Here is a 17,554-nt window from a genome sequence, read left to right as displayed (position 1 = left end):
TAAATACTTTGGTCTGGTATTAACTTAGAAACCAATCATTTCTGGGTTTTATCATACCATTTTCACTTTATAGTTTTAAACAGCTCTTGCCTGACTTTACTACTTCTCTTTCATTCCACATCTAGCACAAAGCTTTTATGACAGTGCAGCTGTGACTCTTTTTTGGTGCTCTTTAACCAAAACCTTTTTTGATCATAATATAATATAACCTTTTTTGGCCTTGGTGTGTAATTCTGACATGCATAAATCTGTCACTTGGGTCTAAAACTTCATCTGATATATATTTATAGTAAAATCAGTCTTACAAGCAGACAATTTGCCTGATTTTTGACCACCACTGTGGTTGGTTTTCTCTTCCTTTCCAGTTGTTAAATTTTACATAGTAACATTAATTCCTGCTGCTGAACACATGAGCTGTAACACCAGCATGTTGCAACGTCCTCCTGGGCTACATTTATAGCCAGAAACTATTAAGTCTAAAACCACCCAGTTTGAATGACAGGTAATTTAGGAACACTATAGGGTGTGCTTTTGTATGTTTCTGCGCTGAATATCATCCTTGATTTCCTCTCATCTGGCAACTTTCCAAGAGCAAACCACCATTTCAATTGTTCAGCCTATTTTGTTTTTGATTGTAGTTCAGTGCAGAAATATCTTTTAAAAGGCACGGTATGAGTTCTTACCCTTAAAGAAGCTGTGGATTTAGTAGAACCTTTTTTTTTGTTTAAAGCACAAGGGAGGCATTAAGAATACATTTCAGAGTTGGCGGGGGGAGCAAAGCAGTTCACTTCAGGTTTAATTAGAATTATCGGACTGATGATTTTACCTGTGGCAGCCAAAGGTAAAAGATCAGATGGCATTTTTGTACCCACCGGTAATGGGATCTTTACTATACCCAGGAGGATACAGTATTAAAGATCACATTTACTAGAGAATCATGAGGTAATATCACTATAAAATATCCTCAGGTCTGAATTATGCACAGTCCCACTTGGTACTGTATAAAGGGGCCTTTTTGCCCTTGCAAAACTCTTTCTTCAGTGATTGAAATTAGAGAAATGATGGTACAAATCATTCCTGCTTAGGGGAAGAGTAGAATTTTCTGATCCATTTAACCTGATTCTATGGATAATTGTCTTAGTAGCTTTTATCCCTTCTGGATCTGATGCCTGCTGAGACTTTAAATACCCAGAATTTACCTGAATGCAATTTTCCATGAGCTCCCCTCTGTCAAATTCAGTTCTGGATAAATAAAGTCTTGGTAAGATTTTTAACATATGCTCCTTTATCTCACAAGTCTCACAATATAAATACACGGTTTCCTCCAGAAAACTGTAACAGAGCCATATGGTCACTCATAACAGGGTTAATGTTCGTGCCAAGGAGTTACCAGTCACTTTAAATTTCCTCTATTAACTTTATTTGGAGACAAGTACCAGTTTTTCTGAGATATCTTTAAGACATTCACATCTGTGCTTAAACAACTTGGCCACTAGATGTCAGCACTTTTTCACTCAAATTAAGGAGGAAGAAGTATTTACCTGGCAGCATAAGGTTCCCCCAAAGCATTAGCATGCTGGGGCACATATATTTTTGTGGTGGAAAGACTCATTGCTTGGGATATTGAAAACCAGACTGGATAAGACTTTACAAATTGTATAGGAGGAAGCAATCCTACGCCGGCAGGAGAATGGACTAGATAACCCAAGATCCATCTCTGCTTTCTATGGTTCTACTAGAACTGCATGTGTCATACGCTGAAATACATTCTTTAATATACTAAATGGAAAATACCCCATTAAATGTATTACCACGACAAACATCATCACACACACCCTATGGTGAGCAATACTCTGTATGCTCTGGGCTAACAATCTCAGATACTGAAAGCTGAGTTACTTCCATGGCAAATGCTGGGTTTCATCAGGTGCCTGTGAAACGCTCTCTTCCCTAACATCAGTGGAAGATGAAGGAACTCAGCACCTTCTTTGAGACACTCAGCACCTTTCAGGTCTGGAATCATGAGCCAAATTGTGCTTTCAGTTACACCCGTAGAAGCCCAATGAGTTCAGCAGAGTTTCGTGGGTGTAACTGAGGCCAGAGTTTGGCTCTGTGCTAACAACTATTGATGTACCTTATAGAATAGTATCATTCAGTATCATACAGAAGTAGCATGAACCCACTCCATATATCTACAAGAGCACTCAGTGACATGATACACAGTACAATTTTGGCTTTAAATGGTGCTGAAGAAAAGGCACCGTTCCATCTCTCTGGACTCTATAGTCCCATATCTTCAGTGATGTTCAAGTAGGAGGCTCAAGATGATTTTTTAGCGCTTTGGTTGCATTTTGAGACATATTTTGCTTTGCAACTGAAACTTTGCTTTTCTTAATAGCTGACCTTATTACTAATGTAAACAACTGAAAGCTAATAATTCATTATTTATCATTATTTCAGCATGACATCATTATGCACATTCAGAATACTGCATTTCTCTGAGTTCCTGATATATCATTAATTCCTGCATTTATTTTTGGTACAGAGATCAATTAAATTCTTTTATTACCTTTTTATCTCCCACCCCCCGTTCCTTACATTACCTTGTCCACTGCAATCTCTTTATTTTTCCCAGTCAAAGAAGTTAGACCAACGGTCTTGGAGCAGAATCGGATAAACACATATTGCACTAGTATATGAAGGATTTTGAGCTAATTAAAAACAGATGCACTATGGTTTAATGCATTTACTGCCTGCACAACAAAGACATCTGTTACAGTTATCAGTGAAATACGTATGGATGACTAAGTGTTACCATTCAGACTATTTATTTCTTCTTTTGAAATTTAATCCAAGCTACAAAATATAGTTCAGGGTTTAGCTCATAAGTAATAAAGTCTGATGTGTCTACAACCACTCGCTGTGACACCACTGCAACCTCCTTAGTGAAAGTAGACACTATCCTTGCCACATTCTTTGTTTCTTCAGTATCTCAGTGAAACTAGTAGCCAAACAGCGTTGCTAGTTCAGGAATCTCTCTCTCTCTCTCTCTCTCTCTCTATCTATCTTTTTTCCCTCTGAAAGTCTTTGTTACACAGTTATTTATCAAGTTTTTATTCTGTCTGCCAAACCAGCAAACAGAGACGAGCAATATCAAATGTCCATGAGTTACAAACACATTGTGTGTGCATGCATCATTGTGCTGATGTATTGATACTCACAGTGCTGGCAGTGAATTCTGGTGGGTTGTCATTCACATCTGTCACCGTAATGATTGCAGTTGCTGTGTTTGAGAGACCATAGTTAAGATTTCCTTCCATATCTGTAGCCTGAACTATGACTGTGTACTGCTGAACTTTCTGGAAGAGAAAAAAAAAAAGAGACAAAAAATACCATTTAATATGTCTTGAGTTATTCCACCCCACACATTTGTAGCTTAAAGGAATACCAAGAGTTATTTGGACTCAAAATGTCAGTCACAGGGTTGGGCAAAATTTACCTTCAAAACTTTTTATTTTTATGAAAAATGTGGTAGTTGACTAAGCAAAAATGTTTTGTAAGTGTCTGCTTTTTTAATATTTTCGCTTTGTCAGAAAGTGCCTTTTTGGGCTGAAAACAGTTTTCAGTTTTTTAGCAGTTTTTGGCTACTGAAAACTGACATTTTTTCAGTTTTGGACAGAAAGGTGAAGTTTTTCCACTGAAAGTTTTGCTGAAAACAAAATATTTAATGTTTGTTGAAACTTCCACAGGGAACCTCTTCCCCCTCAATTTTCCAACTAGCTCTGATAAATTGGTTTTATAAAACCTAGGATTAGAAGAAATATTTTCATTACACACTTGAACAGAGGTAAAACTCAATCACAATTGGTTTTTGGGAATCATTCTTCTGCAGGGTTTGAAACCTAAATGTTGCCACCACATGCTATTTCATGAGAAGCAGAAAGTGAAATTACTATAAATAAAAGTGCAAACAACTAGTCTGTTTTCATTGTCCAACACAAATGAAAAATAAAAAGGAAACACATAGCATAAACATGGAAGAGTAAATAATATTTTTATAATCACTTCACTTTTGATAACCTGGAAGGGGGAAACTGACCTCTCTCATGGAAAACCATGGGATGAGCTGAAAGAGAAGGGAGAACTTTCCCTCATGGAATTGTCCTCAGTCCCGTTGGAGAATAGGATTTGCCATGTAGAAACAGCAAAAGATTTCAGTCTCAGAGATCCCATGAAATCTGCACAAATCTTGGGGATTCAGTGGAGACCTTCTGAGCTGGTTCTAGGGTTCTTTGCTGGCCCTTTGGTTCATGGACAATGCAGTTTTCTCTGCTTGTCACTGCTCCTGGGACTTCCCCTTTAGATTGGGTTTTCACAGAATGGAGGAGAGGGGAAGAGTTGTACAGACTCAGGCTGCATTAACTTTTTAGTGCAGTCTCCATGCAGTTAGAAAAGAGATGATGCTTGTCCCCCAGCTTTGGCTCAGACCTCCATCTGCCCACCCGTTCTGTCCTCTGAGCCACATGCAAAGGGGAAGATACAGTCACAGAGGGTCACCTCTATGTGCAGATCATGGGTGAATGATTTTCCTCCTATAGTCAAACCTTGGCATTCTTACTAAGTTCTCACTTATTCCCTATTCAGGCCAAACTAAGTAAGGATTTCAGAATTGGACCCCTACTGAAGTGACAGTGACACAAGGAAAGAATTTAAGATGTGTTATTCTTAATCCAGTGTTTTCCCTACAATAAAACTAAAGCATTTCACAATCTATAGAGCTTTCCACACAGAACTGTTCTCTGTATACCTGTTTTCTCCAGTTCACTCTTTGTAAGTGACCCATTATCATTGAAATGCAGCATAAGGAAGTTTAACTTGGTTTTCATTTCAAAAGACTGGAGCATGGGAACCCAGAGTGTATTTTAAAATGTATAGTGACATTTGTATAAAGCAGCCTAGAAAAAGGAGCTTTTTTATTTACTCTTTTGATGGTAGAATTAATGTCAGCCTAAGATGCCCATTTCTTCTTAATCAAGAGAAGGGCAGTATTAAAGCAGTAGGAAAAAAAAGATATAGGACACAAACATTTTGCCAGACAAATGACAAATTTGTGCTTAGCCAACTCAGCAAGGTCAGTGGGGAAAGCATGCTACATATGAAAAAGCAATTCAAGAAAAAGCTAACATTCCCGGTAAGGGGGATTTTAACAAGGACAGAAAGTGTAATGTAACAAATCACTTATTGGTTATTGTGTTTTACCTGTGCTATTTTTCATTAGCAATGTGCTTTCAGTCCCATCCTTACTGGGAATCATTTAGAACTGAATTTCCACCACGCGCTGATCTGTTTCCTTTCTTAATACTCACAACAGTCATGGGTGATCAGGGAGGAGTAAATTAACATTAATAAATAAAAGTGAACCAATTCAATGTTTGCCGCAAACTCCAGTTAAACCAAACCTAAACTTTTTGGATGTACCAAACAGTTTGGTTAATTTAAAGAACCACCCTTAAAGAACAAACTGTGAATATCAGATGTTTGTCACTTAAACTACTGGAAATCACTCATATTCTATGGTGATGAGGTTGGTATAAGAACCTATATTGACTAGCACAGAAATTGGCCCTCACCTTATATGTGGACAAAACACCACAGGAATCATCTACACTTCTGAATACTCAGTTGAACCAAGACAAAACTCCTAATCTTTAGAGTTGCATCCAGTGATATGTCTCCATTTGGGACTGCAAGATGTATTGTTATTGATCAATATAGTACTAACAGTATCCAAACTAGGCTAGAGACAGGTATGAAAACCAGTTCCCTTGCATGAAGTGTGTGCAGTCTAAATGACGTGAAAAAAATGAGGAAGTGAGCCAATCAAAATCAGTGTGACTGAAAAGCGAAGCTAAGCATTAAGCCACAATCTCTAAGCGCATCACGCTGCCATTCTTTGGCTCACACGTCTGTTATGGTGGGAAAGATTCTGGAATTTATAGGTCATTTGGGGAAGGTGCATTTTGAGGAGGGATGACAAGAAGGAAAAGATGGAGGCACGTTGGATTGTGCTCAGTGAGCTCAAGGCATATGAAGCTACATGGAAGAAAACCAAGACACAAGGCAACTAATTGAGTGACTTGGGGAAGTAAAGGGGAGACTGAGGTGAGTGAAAGATAGAGGCAGAGTGTTACACAAGAACTAGTATGTGCAGGGCTTAGATGGTCAGGACAAGGGAAGGTGAGGGAAGCCAATGAAGAAAACTGAACGGGGAGACGAACATTGCTAGAGCAGCTGGCATGTTAAAGTGCATGTAGGTATGATGTTTTTGTGGTGAAAATGAGCTGAAACCCTGTTTTGTTTCGATCCGCTGATGTTACAAGTAGTTATTTCAACCTAAGAAAACTGAAAGTTTCTAGTGAGGATTAGGTCGATTTGGTTTCCTTCTCATTGTTCAGATATTGTTGCATTTATGGAACTTCCCTGTTTCTTCCCGTATCTTCCTTGCTGGTATAAAATGGAGGCCAGAAGTTCAGTCTTAGCCTCACTCTGGGGGCTTTCAATGACAGGTATTAACTCGCTGACTGGTGTAACAATACCTGACATCACATACCAGTTTTCACTGGCCCACTGTAATTGAAACCCATGTTGGAGGCAGTAGTGGGGTCATGTTAATTTATACTGCCTGGGACGAGCCTCCTGTTTTTGTATAAAAACATACCAGGGAGGAATTGGTCAAGTCACAGGACTGCGTGCCAGGAAACTGTGGTTAAGCCTAAGGTTTCTCATCTATAGGGATAATAGTGCCTTCCTCCCAGGTGTAGTCAATTAATGTTTGTAAAACGCTTTGAGATCCTAAGGTGCTGTAGAATAGAAGCACAGTGTCATTATTAATGAATGTGCTCTCTCTTTATTTATTATTTAGTTCTCTCTCTCCCTCCCTCTCTCTCTCGAATTTACATGATCGATATTAGTGTTTGTATACAGCCCAATGATCATGTGTTGACTCAGTGGCATAGCTAGGAGTGGAAATTTGGGTGAGCTCCAACTTTTGGGTGGATGGGCAATGACAGACTGTGTTAGTTCAGGTTTCAGTGGTAGCCGTGTTAGTCTGTATCAGCAAAAAAACCGAGGAGTCCTTGTGGCACCTTAGGGACTAACACATTTATTTGGGCATAAGCTTTCGTGGCCTAAAACCCACTTCATCATCTAGCCCACGAAAGCTTATACCCAAATAAATTTGTTAGTCTCTAAGGTGCCGCAAGGACTCCTCGTTTTTTTTGTGTTAGTTCAGCTTCTCCCCTGATGCCATGCTCTCTTCCTAGCCCTGGTGCCTCCGGACACAGGGCTTCACCTGCCGAGCTGAGCACGGGAATGGGGGGGGGCTCAGAAAATGGCAGGGCAGAGCTGCTGGAGTGTAGCTTTCTGAAGGGCGGGTGCATAGCTCTGTCCTGGCTTTCAGGTGCCCAAGTGACGCTCTGGGCTGCCATGGCAGCACTATACCCCTGCTCAGATTTGGCTGGGCCTGGATGCTAAGTGAGTGGGCGGCAGGCCACCCAGGCCCACCCGGGGCTACGTCCCTGGGCTGAATTATCTTTTTAATGAGGTTTAAGCAATGGAGGGAGTGGGAGGAGGGAGGATTGTGGGGAGGGAGATTTAAAAGTAATCAGATTTCACAAAAATTAGAAAAATCAGATGGAAGTCCATATTAAAGACCACAGTTCAACAATGTCTGCATTTAAAATGGTGACACCACTTCCAATGTTCATCACTGCAGCGAGATGTGAAGCAATTTAAAGCATTTCTTATTTGATGGCATAGCAGTTGCACACTATTATAAAGGCTTCAGTGCCTCAGTAACATAGCAGAAGAAAAATGTTCCTTACTTTCCATGAAAGAACAGGGCGATAAAACATTCCTCATCTGTGGGTTCTCTCTCTCTTTCTTTTTTTTAAGTTGCAGCTTTCTATTTTACCTTGTTTGCAACCCGACCCTTTCAATAGCTGTTGGGCTTAGAGGCTACCACTTACAGGTTTATCCATTGGAACAACCTGGGACTGTCAGAGCCACTCACTGCTCTTGTCTTTCTGTCTTGCCTCCAGGTAGGGCACTACAAAGGCAGTTTGGTTTCTGTGTCAAAAGCAATTCAGAAACTCATGACACTGTTAATGCAAACTTTACTCTGAACTCCAAGAATGAACCAGACCTTGGATAAGGTCACACTAGGCTCCATGCTAGGCTGAAAATCTAGATGGTATTAATTCATATTAGGACTAAACCTGCAAAACTCCTATTACCTTTAATTCTTGGTTTATTTGCTTGTTTGTTTGTTTATTTATTTAAGTTGCTTAAATAAATAAAAATTTGCTTTGAAGAACATTTCTTGAGAAAAATCATCTGACAGAATACCAGATAAGGGACCAGAAAGTCTCATTTTAAAAAGTTTTATTACTTCAATCTTGCTTTTCTTTTTGTAATATAGAGCTCAGAACCTGCCATTCATTTGCGATACCAAAAGACCCTCTCTTGATAACACCAGACTGATAGCACAGTTTATTTATTTAATAAGGTGCCTCTTGTGAAACATCTACCGATAGTATAAAACACACAAACAAAACCCAAACACAGAATATTAAAGGAAGGAAAAATAAAAACAGGGAACAAGCCAACTAAATACAATACAAAGCTGGACAATGAAAAAAATGCAGCACAAGCACAACAAATTCAACAGTTAAATGACCCCACCCATGGAGAGATTATTCTCAAGCTAGGAAGAGGAAGAGAGAAAACAAAAGTGCAATGGATACAAAAACAAGGGTAGGGATCCAAACCCAGTCAAAAACACTACAGAGCAGCTAAAGTCAGTGAGGCTTGAAGCATGTCCTAACGACAGATAGTGAGGGACCCAGGGAATAAAAAAAGGCCTGTCTTGGATGTAGCTGTCAGTCAGGGACATAGGGTGAGAAGCAAACTGCTGGTATAAAGTTTTGCTGCAAATCAATAAAGGAGACCCTGATTTCCACCAGCTGAGGATCTAGCCCACTGGGTCTAGGGTAGATAAGGGAACATGTGTTGTCTGAACTACTAAAGAAAGTTTCTAACAAATGGAAAATGCTACAGCACTATGGTTGGAACCTCAAATTGTATTAAACCTACAGACAGACAAAATATAGGAGTATGTGGTTTGTAAAACCTGAGGCATTAGATTTGGATCCATTTCCACTGGCTTCAATGGGACTACTAACATGCTTAAAGTTAAGCATATGCCTAAGTGATTTGCCTATATCTGAATTTCTCTGCTGTGCAGAGGGCCAGCACAAGGCCTATTATATCATTGAAGTCCCATTGTAAACCCTATTTTGAGGGTTTGGGAGGATTTAAGCGGTGCATAGCTTGGTCGTTTGCCAAGGGGTGAGACCATTTGCATCAGTAATAGGATAAACTATCACTTCCCATCAACTTCATTCTGAAAATGTGAAATGTTCCATACTGCTTATTATACCGATTCTGGATGCTTTCTTAGGCTTAATATGACTCACTTTATATTCCGTTGGTGAAAGGTACAAGCTTTCAAGCTACACAGAGCTCTTCTTCAGGTCTGGGGAAGGAAATCCATGGTCCAGGGTTTTGGTGTCTAGCAGAGTTATGAATTTAGGAACACAGGCTCACATTTTGAGGGTGTTGAGCAGGTTTCCTCTAAACATGAGTATTGAAAGATCAGATATGGAGTGATCACTTTGTGAAAAGCTTTCATCCATGGGCGACAGAGTGTTTTTGTCAATTATCATTTTTCTATGCAAGCTCATTTGAAAGAGTATTGATTGCCTGGTTTAATCCACACAATTGTTATTGGGGCATTTGGTGCACTGGATGACGTACTCCACATGTTGTGAGAGGCGTGTGTAGGAACCCATGAATCTTGAAAGCTATGTTGTGGGGGGTATTGATCATCATAGCAGTGGAGATATGTCTGCAGGTTTTGCATCTGATGTTCTGGCAGGGTCTAGCTTTGAGTTGGTGTGTCCTGGTCTATGAGGAACTGGCTTCTGATGATGAGCTTGGCAAGGCTGAGGTGATGAGTGAAGGCGAGAATAGGGGATATGGGAAAGATTTCTTTCAGTATGTGGTCCCCATCTGTTTGATTATACCCCATAGGGGTTCCAGTGACACAACAGGGACACTGGCTTTATGGATCATTACAATAATTTGTAACACAACATACTGCCTGGTACCTTTAACTGCCTACTTCAAACCCACAGTAAGGCCTTGGCTACACTTACCCGCTAGTTCGACGGCTGGAAATCGAACTTCTGGGTTCGACTTATCGCGTCTAGTCTGGACGCGATAAGTCGAACCCGGAAGTGCTCGCCGTCGACTGCGGTACTCCAGCTCGGCGAGAGGAGTACCGCGGAGTCGACGGGGGAGCCTGCCTGCCGAGTGTGGACCAAGGTAAGTTCGAACTAAGGTACTTCGACTTCAGCTACGTTATTCACGTAGCTGAAGTTGCGTACCTTAGTTCGAATTAGGGGGGTAGTGTAGACCAAGCCTAACAATCTAGCCCTCAATTTCCCACTTCACTTCAAGTGGCCACCTACAACCTGCACTACTCCTTAAGCTTAACAATCTGTCCCAACTTGTGTTTAGCTCAGACACTCTGATTACCTTCCCCAGACCTGAAGAAGAGCTCTGTGGAGCTCAAAAGCGTGTATCTTCCACCAAAAGAAGTTGGTCCAGTAAAAGATATTACCTCATCTATCTTGTCTCTCTCATATCATGGAACCAACATGGGTACAACAACACTGCAAACAAACTTCGTATTTCCATCCCGTTAAAATTATAACAGATCTTATGTATTATTTTAATAAGTGATTCAAAATATTAAAAACATAACAAAACAGAGTCTTTTTGGATCATGGTGAAGTTACTTGTAAAGTATGGGGATAGCAGAAAATCAGATCTCCTGGCATGCTCTATGTACAAACAATTTTGAAAAAAAAAACAGAACAATTTTCTGTCCAAAAATCACTACATGTTTTTGCAACAAGGATTTAAGTGGAGAGGTTTTCTATTTTATGACCCCTTTTCTTAACACAAATCAATATCACTGAGCTGGCAAGTTACATGGGCAAAAACAAAGGAATCTTTGACCTGAACAAAATTACAGTTATTCCATGTGGCTATCTCCATCAAGACCCAGACTGGCATGACAGATACCTTTTCCAAGAACCTGGCAGCACAAGTTATTGTTGTGAGAGTTTATAAACAAGAGTAGAATATATTTACAAAGAGGCTCTAAAGGAATTGGGCATTTTTGAGGCAAAAAGCAACAATAAATAAAACCTATATGTGATTTATGGTCCAAATTTTCAAAAGTGCGTGCACAGTTGTTTTATGCACACAACTGTGTTCCCAATATACACCTGTAATGCATGCAAATTGGGAACTGTATGTCAAAGTCCAGAAATACAGTAATTATGTGATTAAATTAGTCCACATTAGTGGACAGAGTTTGCAAAATTCAGACCTACATTTTCAAAGCACAGTTAAAATATTTTCCAATTACACCTCTACCTCGATATAACGCTGTCCTCGGGAGCCAAAAATTCTTACTGCGTTATAGGTGAAACTGCGTTATATTGAACTTGCTTTGATCCACCGAAGTGCGCAGCCCCACCCCCCTGAAGCACTGCTTTACCGCGTTATATCCGAATTCGTGTTATGTCGGGTCACGTTACATCGAGGTAGCGGTGTAATTACCACTTTCCTAGGAGTGGGTGTCTGGCTAAATTTAAAGGTTACAGGGGTATTGCTTCTGAGTGGGGAATTATTGGAGAAAGAAAGAGAAAATCTATAGGTGTTGAAATTTCCTATTTCTTCTCACATCTATCCTTACATCTTCTCTTCTGATATTTATGTGTTTTTTATCTGCTTCATACTACTGCAGTAATGCTGAATGCCAATGAACGTAAACCTAGTGTAATTCTCTTTGGCTAATTTATTTTTGGGCCAATAATAACTTGCTATTTACTTTTCAGTATAAGGTATCTTGCGTTATCCAATGGCCTTGTGAATGTAATAAATATTGTAGCCCAATCAGGAAAGTCAGATTTTTAAAAAATTGTCTGTCTGTCTACTGAAAATAGTTTCTGCAGAGAGATCTAATTATCAATCACTTAAATAAAGCTCAGGAGGACAGATTTTTAAAAGAGTTTAGCACACAACAGCTCCCACTTAGACACACCTCAAGATAGGGCCAGGTTTCCAAATTGCTTAACTCCCATTCAGGAAGCTAAACAAAGCAGACAGATTTCAAAAAATGTTCAGAGCATCCAGCACTCTCACTGTTCTGTCAATGAATGGGTGGGTTTGTGTGTTTTAAAATCTGATCCCTTCATTTAGGTGCCTAAATGGGGACTGAGTTCCTTTTGAAATCTGCCCCAGGTTGTGGGTGCTAAGCCCTTTTGAAAATCTGCCCTTTTTCTTTTTCACTATAGTGACAGGTCATGTCTTTGGGTGGGTTGTTGGCAAGGGGGGGGGATCAAACCTGGGACCGCTTGCTCTTAAGCATGAGTCTCTAGTGTCTGAGCTAAAAGATACAGCCAGGTTCGCCAAGTCATGAGCAGGATCATCAACCTCTGCATGTGGCCCAGCCCCTCCAGAGGTGTGTTTCATTTACCATGTGCTGGGTAATAACGTGAGAGACTCCATGTTTCTAAAACTAAATTGGGTCTTTATTAAGAGAACTATTTACAGAGATGCTGCCACTGCAGCTAGCCTTAAAGCCATGTGCAAACAGACTGACTTCCTGGTGCCTCCTTCAAACTCTTCCCTCCTGCAACCTGTGCTCCTCCCTCCGAGTTCCATGCTACAAGAGGGTTCCAGAGTGTCACACTAGGTCCAGTGGCTTACGGTAATAATGTTATTTTTTTAGTCCCTAAAATTTCTACTCCCGCAGGATAAAATTCACCCCATGAAGGGGGCCAGTATAATACCTATGGACCACCTAAATCCAACTTCCACGAACACTCTCATGTATTCTCTCTCCTTCCATTTGCCACTTTTGTAAGTGAAGACCAAATCGGACTGATTTACATTGCTTTGTTACTCAATGCAATTCAATTACAATGTTGTTCAAACAGATAATATTTCACCTACAGGAAGTACATGCGAAAAGCTGGCATAAACAGATCGGCTTTAAATGGGAAACTTTCCCTGATATTCATGCACAGACTGAAATTCACTCCTGCGCACAGGACCAGCCCAGAGCCTAATCACCACTGAACGCCCACCTAAACTTTACTTTGAGGACTTAAATGGGACTAAGGGGGGCAAATGCCTCCCTGTGCTATCCCGCTGCACAGTGGTGAATTTCTACATTCAAGTGCTGATTTTTACTGGGACTCAAAAGAGACCAGAGACACAAAATATTTACTTAGAAATACAACTCTACCTCGATATAACACAAATTCAGATATAACGTGGTAAAGCAGTGCTCTGGGCGGGGGGGGGGGGGGGATATCAAAGCAAGTTCGATATAACGCGGTTTCACCTATAATGCGGTAAGATTTTTTGGCTCCTGAGGACAGCGTTATATTGAGGTAAAGGTATAATTCACACGAGCAATCTGAATGTTCACTCTGATTCACGGGCCAAAGCACAGGAGGGTTCTGCCCACAATACCACGTCAGTCAGAAAAAATGCTCCATAAATCTTGGTAAAGCATTGAAAACATCGTATGTCAGGGTTTCTTGAGACAGGTAGAATTCCAGAGGCCACAACCTAGCCCAGAATTTTCATTTTAACACTGCAAAGTTTTTGAGAGCTGACCTTCAATAAATAGGTTTCATCTATCAGTGTGACTAATAATCACAAGTTCTGCTTTAAAAAAACCAACACTCTCCCTCAATGATTTAAACATGTAAAACACTCTCACACCTTATATTATACATCTCTGTTTGTTTCCTAAGCTATTACTCTTTGTCTTTTAAAATGCTGTGATATGCATACTTTCTTGTTTTAAAAAACACCTTCTGAATTGACAGATACTTGATCATTTCTTTTCCTGCTTCAGCTTTTCCGGGAATAGGTGTCAAAAGCTTAAATATAGATGTGAATCCAGCTTAATACATGTGATTTAACATTAAGGATTTCTTGTGTGGTTACTTCTGAAAGCACAGTTCTTCATTCTGCTGGTGTTTATATCATCTCGATAATGTTATGTTAACTCCGGTGCTTTTGCATGAGGAAGTGTTTTAAGAGTCCACTGAAGGAAAGTGGAAATAATATGAATCTTTTTCACTATAGAGATTATAAAGTTAATAACAGAGCAAAACCCTTCTTGGGTTCTATTCTCTGGCTCCTGAGCCGTTTTGGACACAATGGAGCAGATTCTCTACCCCTGTTTGTTCCCTTTGTGCTGCTCAGCTGGTGTGGGAATGACAACCTCCTTTTAGTACACAGCTGGTAGAGGAGAGCCCCTGGCAGGCCTGGAGACAGTTTTGAGGGCTGCTATATCTCCCCTCCTGAAGTCCCCAGTACACAAGGCATGTCAGAGGCACAATGTTGCCAAATCTCATGATTTTATCCTGAGATGTATTGGATTTGGTATTTTTCTTGAAGACCTGGTTCCAGGAATCATGTGAGCATGTGAAAAATCTCACCTCAAAAAAGTACTGGTAAGTTTCTAGCCCTTGTGGGCGTGGAGAAAGCTCAGAAACATGCTCACTAAAGGCTGGAAGACAAGAAGGCAAATAAAAAGAACCCCACATTTATTTAATGTATTTATGTATTTATTCATTATAAAATTGCATGGTTTTTAAACCCATAACATGATTTTGGGGGGGCCTGGCTCATTATTTTTACTGTTTGGGGTTGACAATCCTGAGGGTCTGTTCCCTGGGGAAGGGAAGTGGCTGGAGGGTGACGGACTCCAGCTATTCCCAGTTGGTATACTTCTCACAAGTGGGTTGAATTTTTCCCCTGGAATACCAGACAATAGATTAGTGCAGTGTTTCTCAAACTGGGGCCGCCGCTTGTGTAGGGAAAGCCCCTGGCGGGCTGGGTCGGTTTATTTACCTGCCCTGTCCGCAGGTCCGGCCGATCGCGGCTCCCACTGGCCATGGTTCGCCGCTGCAGGCCAATGGGGGCTGCTGGAAGCAGTGGCCAGTGCATCCCTCGGCCCGCGCCGCTTCCAGCAGCTCCCATTGGCCTGGAGCAGCGAACCGCGGCCAGTGGGAGCTGCGATTGGCCAGACCTGCGGACGGGGCAGGTAAACAAACCAACCCGGCCCGCCAGGGGCTTTCCCTACACAAGCGGCGGCCCCAGTTTGAGACCCACTGGATTAGTGTGATCAAAGTTTTGGAAAGCAAACCAAAAAGTCAGCAGACACATCCTGGTCCTGTGAAACATACAAGCAATATATATAAAAAAAGGCACTTCTCTGCTAGGAAGAGGGCCTTTTGAAAAATACCACAATCAGAGTAGTCAGTCAATCCCCATACACCCGCCAAGATTTCTATCATGCTCTGACCTTGGGCAGGCACCATAGATGGCGAAAACATGTTTCAAAAATGCTCTGTATCTAAGGTTAATAGCGAAGCATGTTCTGTTTTTACCTGATACTAGCTCTAGATTATGAGTTGCAAAGGGTGGGGTTAGAGGCCACATCATTTTTTATTCTATTTGTTTGGTTTAGGAGAATGCCATTACTTGCACATGGCTGCCTGAAAAAGAGTAGACTGTATTGAAAAACAGAAGCTGTTAAACCCAAAGAATTTTTTCATCGCTAAATAGCACCTTTAAATTCATCTCATTCTTCAAAGTTGACACAAGCACCTACTTTCTAAATTGTGCCTCTATAGTTAAGTTTGTGTCAGCGTTTTCTATTTTCAGGGGTTTTATAACAAGGCCATACAATTTGTTTATTGACTGAAACTTGGCAAAAGGCACAGCAAGCATGGAGCAAATTGAAAATAAAAGGTTGGGCTGTTTTCAAATTATAGGTGTGTGTATGTGTGTGTTCGGTGAGGAGAGGAGGAGAGAGAAAATAAACTAGTGTTTTCAGGTGCTTTTTTGTATCCTTTTAAAAATTAAGGCCCCAGTCCTGCAGATGGGTTGCCACACCTGCACAGAGCCCTGCCACAGTCAATAGGGTCTCTGTACAGTCAAATCAATTTGTCCCGGCACAATAGATTGCAAGATCTGAACCTAAACTAGCCCGGCACCAGACTAGTTTAGAAAACGTCAAAGTTTTCAGACTTTGCAAATGCTAGAATTCCTTCCGTGGAACTGTTTCCAATAGGAGAGCCCAGCCATCTGTTTCATGACTTTCCAAAATTAGCATATTAGAAAATATTGTGCTTTAGAAATGTGCACTGTGCATATGAGTCTGAGACTCAAAATAAGGCACCTGAAAAGTAATAGTGCAAGAGGCTTAAATGATGGTCAACTATATTTGGTGACCTTCTTACCTCAGCAGAAACCAAAGAGCAACTTAAATCTAAGAGCTGCCACTTTCGACTGATGTCAATATTTTGTATGCTTTATGCTCAGAAGATTCCATTTTCATTTTAGAAATCACTTGAAAATAGGATTGAGGAACAAGATTCTGGCTGTGGCAATTTTTGCAAAATTACTGTATTATTTCCAGCTTTTCCAGGGCAGAAAAATACTCAACAAAAGTTTAATATCTAGGTGGCCATACAGCAACTGTCATTGTCAGCAGATGCCCTTCAGTAAATATGTCAGAGTTGCATTCATGCTGCCGACAGTTTGCGTTTGCCTTGTTATGACAATGGCAGTGAGTGTTAGAGAAAACCTAATCAGGTGCCATGAAGAAGGTAAAGGGAATGACGATATTGAAAAAAAAAGTGCCCTCCTCTGGAGTTCTGCAAAGCAAATCCTTCTTGCAGTATGTAACTTCTTGGAGATTACCCGAAGGCCACGCTTTAGTTTTAAAAAATCCTAGTTATGTCCCTTGCACTTTCATAATCTGCAAAACCTTTGCTGTCAAATGCTGCCAGAGCAATTTAATAAACAGGGAGAATGCCTTAATGTATTCTGAAACCTGAAAACCACCCATCATTAGTCCCACATGCTGTTTCCCTATATTCTCTGCTTTAAGCCATTTAGCTGCTACAGCTGTTTTCTTCGTAAATCTGACTTCTGTTTTTATCAGCCTGATTTGTTTTCGGGTGTATCTGGTTTGATTAAAAAGGAAAAAAACAAAACGACATGATTCGGTTTTAGGGAAAATTGCCTCCTTTCTCCAACTCTGTTGGCTGGGCTGCTTAAAAAACATAATCAAGAAGAATAAGATAAATCTAGGTCGATGAATGTTGATAATATTGTCCCTCTCATTTTTGTAGGGAAATGAGAGAGGCCACAATCAAGGTGCCACTTTTCATGGGTAGCTGAAAAAATGCAGCAGAGTCATAAGTTTTAAGTCCCTACAGTCTTGTGTCAATGCACCCATCTTAAAAAAACACACTAAAATATTTCCAATCCATTTCATTAAATCATTTGCTATATATCTATAAGATACAACCAAATTTGCTCC

At 40.5% G+C, this 17,554-nt stretch overlaps 1 protein-coding gene across 3 annotated transcripts in view; it reads right to left on the bottom strand.

The window, feature by feature from the left end:
• Positions 1-17,554, bottom strand: part of CDH4 (cadherin 4) — a 653,967-nt gene that overhangs the window by 64,627 nt on the left and 571,786 nt on the right. For all 3 annotated transcript variants that reach the window (XR_002887781.3, XM_005302930.4, XM_008178578.4), the window contains exon 8: positions 3,222-3,359. Coding sequence is in view for 2 of the 3 variants with exons in the window: in XM_005302930.4 (XP_005302987.2) it covers positions 3,222-3,359 (138 nt within the window). In the remaining variant the exon portion in view is untranslated. The remainder of the gene's footprint in view (positions 1-3,221; positions 3,360-17,554) is intronic.

Source organism: Chrysemys picta, chromosome 13, assembly GCF_011386835.1.
Source record: "Chrysemys picta bellii isolate R12L10 chromosome 13, ASM1138683v2, whole genome shotgun sequence".
Classification (NCBI taxonomy): Eukaryota; Metazoa; Chordata; order Testudines; family Emydidae; genus Chrysemys; species Chrysemys picta.
The sequence above is the reverse complement of the archived record's forward strand: the minus strand, read 5'-3'. Positions and strand labels throughout refer to the sequence as shown.